This window comes from Sardina pilchardus, chromosome 1, assembly GCF_963854185.1.
Source record: "Sardina pilchardus chromosome 1, fSarPil1.1, whole genome shotgun sequence".
NCBI lineage: Eukaryota > Metazoa > Chordata > Actinopteri > Clupeiformes > Clupeidae > Sardina > Sardina pilchardus.
Genome location: NC_084994.1, coordinates 736,097 through 745,218, shown reverse-complemented (window position 1 = coordinate 745,218; position 9,122 = coordinate 736,097). Strand labels below are relative to the sequence as shown.

Sequence of the window (9,122 nt, the reverse complement as noted above, 5' to 3'; positions counted from 1 at the left end):
CACACACACACAGTAAATAAACAGACCACACACACAGAGTAAATAAACAGACCACACACACAGAGCAAATAAACAGACCACACACACACACACACACACACAGTAAATAAACAGACCACACACACAGAGTAAATAAACAGACCACACACACAGAGCAAATAAACAGACCACACACACAGAGTAAATAAACAGACCACACACACAGAGCAAATAAACAGACCACACACACAGATTAAATAAACAGACCACACACACAGAGCAAATAAACAGACCACACACACAGAGTAAATAAACAGACCACACACACAGAGCAAATAAACAGACCACACACACAGAGTAAATAAACAGACCACACACACAGAGCAAATAAACAGACCACACACACAGCAAAGAAACAAGATAGAATAGTCCTTAAAATGTGACATATGACATCACAGTCAACACACACCACACACACATATATCCAGCAACACCAGAACACTGAACAAATGATAAACACAGGATATGACATCACAGCTTAGAGACAGGAAATGAAGTATTGTCACAGATGATGCCGAAGGTAGTCAGTTCCACTCAGTCACACACACAGACACACACACACACACACACACACACACACACACACACACACACACACACACACACACACACACAGGATATTAAATCACAGGTTAAAGTGCGGTACCATTGCCGATGAACACACACACACACAAACACACACACACACAGGATATTACATCACAGGTTAAAGTGCGGCACCGTTGCCGATGAACACACACACACACACACACACACACACACACACACACACAGGCAATTGCATGACAGGTGAAAGTGCGGTACCGTCTCCGATGAACACACACACACACACACAGGCAATGGCATGACAGGTGAAAGTGCGGTACCGTCTCCGATGAACACACACACACACACACACACACACACACACACACACACACACACACACAGGAAATGAAAGTGCGGTACCGTCGCCGATGATGCCCAGGATGGCGAGGTCCACGTGGCGTTTCCAGTACGAGCCCTTCTGCAGGGCGATGCCGTAGCCGGTGGTGGCGAAGACGTAGCCGCTGCCGATGGTGACCAGCTTGCAGCCGTCGTCCCGCCCCGCCATGTAGTTCAACACGGCCGCGTCATAGATGAACGCATCCAGCTTCCTGCAGCCAGCCAATCACAGGGGAGAACTGACATCAACATCCAATCAGGAGACGGGAGATATAACCACCAGCCAATCAGACAGGAGAACTGGCATCAACATCCAATCAGGGGATGGGAGATATACACACTAACCACCAGCCAATCACAGGGGAGAACTGGCATCAACATCCAATCAGGAGACGGGAGATATAACCACCAGCCAATCAGACAGGAGAACTGGCATCAACATCCAATCAGGGGATGGGAGATATACACACTAACCACCAGCCAATCACAGGGGAGAACTGGCATCAACATCTAATCAGGAGGTGGGAGATATATACACTAACCACCAGCCAATCACAGGGGAGAACTGGCATCAACATCCAATCAGGGTATGGGAGATATACACACTAACCACCAGCCAATCAGAGGGGAGAACTGGCATCAACATCCAATCAGGAAACAGAAGATATACACACTAACGAGTAGCCAATCAGAGGGGAGAACTGGCATCAACATCCAATCCGGAACATTTTGTGGAGTAACAAAGTATACAAACGCACCAGTGTTTAGCTCCTAGTCTGGCCACGCCCACTTTATGTCCTTACAGGTAGATACTAGTGTGGAACACCAAAGACCACGCCCACTTTACCTCCTCACAGGTAGATACTAGTCTGGAACACCAAAGACCACGCCCACTTTACCTCCTCACAGGTAGATACTAGTCTGGAACACCAAAGACCACGCCCACTTTATCTCCTTACAGGTAGATACTAGTCTGGCCACACCCACTTTACCTCCTTACAGGTAGATACTAGTCTGGAACACCAAAGACCACGCCCACTTTATCTCCTTACAGGTAGATACTAGTCTGGCCACACCCACTTTACCTCCTCACAGGTAGATACTAGTCTGGAACACCAAAGACCACGCCCACTTTATCTCCTTACAGGTAGATACTAGTCTGGCCACACCCACTTTACCTCCTCACAGGTAGATACTAGTCTGGAACACCAAAGACCACGCCCACTTTATCTCCTTACAGGTAGATACTAGTCTGGCCACACCCACTTTACCTCCTCACAGGTAGATACTAGTCTGGAACACCAAAGACCACACCCACTTTACCTCCTCACAGGTAGATACTAGTCTGGAACACCAAAGACCACGCCCACTTTACCTCCTTACAGGTAGATACTAGTCTGGCCACACCCACTTTACCTCCTCACAGGTAGATACTAGTCTGGAACACCAAAGACCACACCCACTTTACCTCCTCACAGGTAGATACTAGTCTGGAACACCAAAGACCACGCCCACTTTACCTCCTTACAGGTAGATACTAGTCTGACCACGCCCACTTTATCTCCTTACAGGTAGATACTAGTCTGGAACACCAAAGACCACGCCCACTATATCTCCTTACAGGTAGATACTAGTCTGGAACACCAAAGACCCCTGACCACGCCCACTTTATCTCCTTACAGGTAGATACTAGTCTGGAACACCAAAGGCAAACGATTCCCAAACCGCTAGTGACCAGACTTAATTCACTTGTGTTCGATTTTGGCATATCAGCCTATTTAGCTCCCAGCTTTTAATTAAAAAACAACAATGTAGCTTTTGAACCAGAGTTTTGTTCGGGCAAATGCAGACCCAGATGGGTCAAAATGTTATTAGTTTTTGATTAAAAGTTGGGAGGTAAACTCTGATGTGTGGATATTCTCTCTTTAGATATACACACAAACCACAAATCACAGCAGAGAACTGGCATCAACATCCAATCAAGAGAAGAGAGGAGATATACAGTACACACAAACCACAAATCACAGCAGAGAACTGGCATCAACATCCAATCAAGAGAAGAGAGGAGATATACAGTACACACAAACCACAAATCACAGCAGAGAACTGGCATTAACATCCAATCACTAGTTGTGAGATACTAACATTAATTAAGGCCAGGGGGAAAACAACACCATCTAACCAATCAAGAGCTACTGTATATATTTGTGTATCCAACAAATCAGGAGTCACGTGTGTGTGTGTGTGTGTGTGTGTGTGTGTGTGTGTGTGTGTGTGTGTGTGTGTGTGTGTGTTTCTCACCCAGTCTTAAGACTGATGAGAGCATCGTGAACGCCGGTCTGGTGGTACTTGACCATGTACTGGTGCATGTCTGGGTAGTTTTTCCGGATGTTTCTTTCAGTACTCCCGTTCGGTACCGTCCCAAAACGGAACGGAGGGGAGAAGGAGTATGGGCTCTGGAACTGGAACACAACACAAGAACATCAGTGGAACATCACAAGAACATGACAACGGCGAGACCTTCTGCACACCACAGAATCATAAGAGGAACATGACAAGAACCTCAAGACCTCTTCAGAACATAATAACATCAAGAACAACCGCAGAACATGAGGAGAACCACATCACAAGAACAACAGCAGAACGTCTGAGATGCACAGTGAGAGAGCAAAGAACAAGACTGGACACCTATAGGAGCCCAGACACCACCCTTATCAAAGAGTCCTATAGGATTCCAGACACCACCCTTATCAAAGAGTCCTATAGGATCCCAGACACCACCCTTATCAAAGAGTCCTATAGGATTCCAGACACCACCCTTATCAAAGAGTCCTATAGGATTCCAGACACCACCCTTATCAAAGAGTCCTATAGGATCCCAGGATTCCAGACACCACCCTTATCAAAGAGTCCTATAGGATCCCAGACACCACCCTTATCAAAGAGTCCTATAGGATCCCAGGATTCCAGACACCACCCTTATCAAAGAGTCCTATAGGATCCCAGGATTCCAGACACCACCCTTATCAAAGAGTCCTATAGGATTCCAGACACCACCCTTATCAAAGAGTCCTATAGGATTCCAGACACCACCCTTATCAAAGAGTCCTATAGGATTCCAGACACCACCCTTATCAAAGAGTCCTATAGGATCCCAGGATTCCAGACACCACCCTTATCAAAGAGTCCTATAGGATCCCAGACACCACCCTTATCAAAGAGTCCTATAGGATCCCAGGATTCCAGACACCACCCTTATCAAAGAGTCCTATAGGATCCCAGGATTCCAGACACCACCCTTATCAAAGAGTCCTATAGGATTCCAGACACCACCCTTATCAAAGAGTCCTATAGGATCCCAGACACCACCCTTATCAAAGAGTCCTATAGGATTCCAGACACCACCCTTATCAAAGAGTCCTATAGGATCCCAGACACCACCCTTATCAAAGAGTCCTATAGGATTCCAGACACCACCCTTATCAAAGAGTCCTATAGGATCCCAGACACCACCCTTATCAAAGAGTCCTATAGGATCCCAGACACCACCCTTATCAAAGAGTCCTATAGGATCCCAGGATTCCAGACACCACCCTTATCAAAGAGTCCTCTAGGATCCCAGGATTCCAGACACCACCCTTATCAAAGAGTCCTATAGGATCCCAGGATTCCAGACACCACCCTTATCAAAGAGTCCTATAGGATTCCAGACACCACCCTTATCAAAGAGTCCTATAGGATCCCAGGATTCCAGACACCACCCTTATCAAAGAGTCCTATAGGATCCCAGGATTCCAGACACCACCCTTATCAAAGAGTCCTATAGGATTCCAGGATTCCAGACACCACCCTTATCAAAGAGTCCTATAGGATCCCAGGATTCCAGACACCACCCTTATCAAAGAGTCCTATAGGATTCCAGGATTCCAGACACCACCCTTATCAAAGAGTCCTATAGGATTCCAGGATTCCAGACACCACCCTTATCAAAGAGTCCTATAGGATTCCAGACACCACCCTTATCAAAGAGTCCTATAGGATCCCAGGATTCCAGACACCACCCTTATCAAAGAGTCCTATAGGATCCCAGGATTCCAGACACCACCCTTATCAAAGAGTCCTATAGGATTCCAGGATTCCAGACACCACCCTTATCAAAGAGTCCTATAGGATCCCAGGATTCCAGACACCACCCTTATCAAAGAGTCCTATAGGATCCAGGATTCCAGGACACCACCCTTATCAAAGAGTCCTATAGGATCCCAGGATTCCAGACACCACCCTTATCAAAGAGTCCTATAGGATTCCAGACACCACCCTTATCAAAGAGTCCTATAGGATTCCAGACACCACCCTTATCAAAGAGTCCTATAGGATCCCAGACACCACCCTTATCAAAGAGTCCTATAGGATTCCAGACACCACCCTTATCAAAGAGTCCTATAGGATTCCAGACACCACCCTTATCAAAGAGTCCTATAGGATCCCAGACACCACCCTTATCAAAGAGTCCTATAGGATCCCAGACACCACCCTTATCAAAGAGTTCTATAGGATCCCAGACACCACCCTTATCAAAGAGTCCTATAGGATCCCAGGATTCCAGACACCACCCTTATCAAAGAGTCCTATAGGATCCCAGGATTCCAGACACCACCCTTATCAAAGAGTCCTATAGGATCCCAGGATTCCAGACACCACCCTTATCAAAGAGTCCTATAGGATCCCAGACACCACCCTTATCAAAGAGTCCTATAGGATCCCAGGATTCCAGACACCACCCTTATCAAAGAGTCCTATAGGATCCCAGGATTCCAGACACCACCCTTATCAAAGAGTCCTATAGGATTCCAGACACCACCCTTATCAAAGAGTTCTATAGGATCCCAGACACCACCCTTATCAAAGAGTCCTATAGGATCCCAGGATTCCAGACACCACCCTTATCAAAGAGTCCTATAGGATCCCAGGATTCCAGACACCACCCTTATCAAAGAGTCCTATAGGATCCCAGGATTCCAGACACCACCCTTATCAAAGAGTTCTATAGGATCCCAGACACCACCCTTATCAAAGAGTCCTATAGGATCCCAGACACCACCCTTATCAAAGAGTCCTATAGGATCCCAGGATTCCAGACACCACCCTTATCAAAGAGTCCTATAGGATCCCAGGATTCCAGACACCACCCTTATCAAAGAGTCCTATAGGATCCCAGGATTCCAGACACCACCCTTATCAAAGAGTCCTATAGGATCCCAGACACCACCCTTATCAAAGAGTCCTATAGGATCCCAGGATTCCAGACACCACCCTTATCAAAGAGTCCTATAGGATCCCAGGATTCCAGACACCACCCTTATCAAAGAGTCCTATAGGATTCCAGACACCACCCTTATCAAAGAGTCCTATAGGATCCCAGGATTCCAGACACCACCCTTATCAAAGAGTCCTATAGGATCCCAGGATTCCAGACACCACCCTTATCAAAGAGTCCTATAGGATTCCAGGATTCCAGACACCACCCTTATCAAAGAGTCCTATAGGATCCCAGGATTCCAGACACCACCCTTATCAAAGAGTCCTATAGGATTCCAGGATTCCAGACACCACCCTTATCAAAGAGTCCTATAGGATTCCAGGATCCCAGACACCACCCTTATCAAAGAGTCCTATAGGATCCCAGACACCACCCTTATCAAAGAGTCCTATAGGATCCCAGACACCACCCTTATCAAAGAGTCCTATAGGATTCCAGGATCCCAGACACCACCCTTATCAAAGAGTCCTATAGGATCCCAGACACCACCCTTATCAAAGAGTCCTATAGGATCCCAATCAGATTTTGTATTCTTTTTTTGGACTATCTTATAGCATTCCTAAATCCTATAGGATTGTTGCCATTGGAGTCCTATAGGATTTTGGTTCCATTTGATGAAGGAAAACAGGAAATAATTCAACAGACCAGAGATCGTTGTTGTAAAGCATCAGAACAAGAGGGAAGGGGGTCGTGCTGGAGGAATATTACAACAAGGGGGTAGTGTTGCCAGGACAACAGACCTAAAGAACCACAGGAGAACATATGGAGAACATGACACCAACATTGGACAAGGTGCTATGTTAGCTTTGTTAGCTAACCGAGCTAACTGACACATATTGGACAAGGTGCTACGTTAGCTTTGTTAGCTAACCGAGCTAACTGACCATATTGGACAAGGTGCTATGTTAGCTTTGTTAGCTAACCGAGCTAACTGACCCATAGTGAATATTATGTTAGCTCAGTTAGCAGTATAAGCTAATATACAAATGGAAAATTTATATTCATCATAGCCATGTTAGCTAATACACATATAACAAATGGAGAACGTACTTCATGTTAGCTCAATTAGCCAAGTTAGCTAATACACATACTGTATAACCCATGGTGAATCTACTGTATATTAGCCGTGTTAGCTAATACACATATAACCAATGGAGAACGTACTGTATGTTAGCTAATACACATTTAACCAATGGAGAACGTACTGGATATTAGCCGTGTTAGCCATGTTAGCTAATACACATACAACAAGAGGTGGAGGCGGAGGTGATGCTAGCGCTGGCACAGGGGTGGTAGTCAGGAAGGGAGGGAGGGATGGAGGGAGGGAGGGGTAGTCAGGAGGTGCCTCTCATTCAGCATTTATATGTCCTCCCTCGCTCCTCGGGCCTCGATCCTCACTGATCTACATAAAGAGTGATGTGGCGGCAACAATGGGATAGTCTATCCCTTCTTCTATCTTTCTTTACGTAGATCAGTGAGGATTGAGGCCCGAGGAGCGAGGGAGGACATATAAATGCTGAATGAGAGGCACCCAGGGAGGGAGGGGTGGTAGTCAGGGAGGGAGGCAGTAGGGTGGTAGTCAGGGAGGGAGGGGTGGAGGGAGGCAGGGGTGGAGGGAGGCAGTAGGGTGGTAGTCAGGGAGGGAGGGAGGCAGTGGGGTGGTAGTCAGGGAGGGAGGGAGACAGGGTGGTAGTTAGGGGTGGTAGTTAGGGAGGGATGGAGGGAGATGGGATGGTAGTCAGGGGTGGTAGTTAGGGGTGGAGGGAGGCAAGGAGGGAGGCAGTGGGGTGGTAGTTAGGGAGGGAGGGAGGGAGACGGGGTGGTAGTTAGGGAGGGAGGGAGACGGGGTGGTAGTTAGGGAGGGAGGGAGGGAGATGGGGTGGTAGTTAGGGAGGGAGACGGGGTGGTAGTCAGGGGTGGTAGTTAGGGAGGGAGGCAGTGGAACCTTTTTGTCGCTGAGTCCGGTGACCTGGTCGACGAACTCCTCCTGGATCATGAAGGCGGCCAGGTTGGCGGTGTAGCTGGCCAGGAAGATGACGGCGAAGAAGGCCCACACGGACACGATGAACTTACTGGTGGTGCCGCGAGGGTTCTGCACCGGAACCGAGTTATTGAACACCAGACCCCACAGCAGCCAAATCGCCTTGCCAATGGTGAAGGAGGGGCCATGGGGATCTGAAGAAGGGAGAGAGAGAGGGGGGAGGGAGAGAGAGAGAGAGAGAGAGAGAGAGAGAGAGAGAGAGAGAGAGAGAGAGAGAAAGAGAGAGAGAGTTATCAAACCGAGTTATTGAACACCAGACCCCACAGCAGCCACACCGTCTTGCCAATGGTGAAGGAGGGACCATGGGGATCTGAAGAAGGGAGAGAGAGAGAGGGGGGAGGGAGAGAGAGAGAGAAAGAGAGAGAGATTTATTAAACCGAGTTATTGAACATCAGAACCCACAGCAGCCACACCGTCTTGCCAGTGGTGAAGGAGGGACCATGGGGATCTGAAGAAGGGAGAGAGAGAGAGGGGGGAGGGAGAGAGAGAGAGAAAGAGAGAGAGATTTATTAAACCGAGTTATTGAACATCAGAACCCACAGCAGCCACACCGTCTTGCCAGTGGTGAAGGAGGGACCATGGGGATCTGGGAGAGAGAGGGGGAGGACATGAATGCAGGAAGGGAGAGAGAGAGAGAGAGAAAGAGAGGGACAGATAGAGAGAGAGATATACAGAGGGAGAGAGGGAGAGAGAAGGAGAGAGAGATAAAGAGAAGGAGACATGGCAGACCTAACCTCACCGGGGCCACCAAAGGTGCAGGGGAGGGTCAGGCAGTGGACCAATGGGAGTGGAGAATGG

The 9,122-nt window shown here is 47.7% G+C and overlaps 1 protein-coding gene across 1 annotated transcript in view; it reads right to left on the bottom strand.

The window, feature by feature from the left end:
- grin2ab (glutamate receptor, ionotropic, N-methyl D-aspartate 2A, b) overlaps positions 1–9,122 on the bottom strand; it is a 77,375-nt gene that overhangs the window by 6,154 nt on the left and 62,099 nt on the right. The window contains exons 11-13 of the mRNA XM_062517938.1: positions 8,229–8,458; positions 3,265–3,425; positions 983–1,175 (exon numbers count right to left, since the gene is read on the bottom strand). Of these exons, the coding sequence (XP_062373922.1) occupies positions 983–1,175; positions 3,265–3,425; positions 8,229–8,458 (584 nt within the window). The remainder of the gene's footprint in view (positions 1–982; positions 1,176–3,264; positions 3,426–8,228; positions 8,459–9,122) is intronic.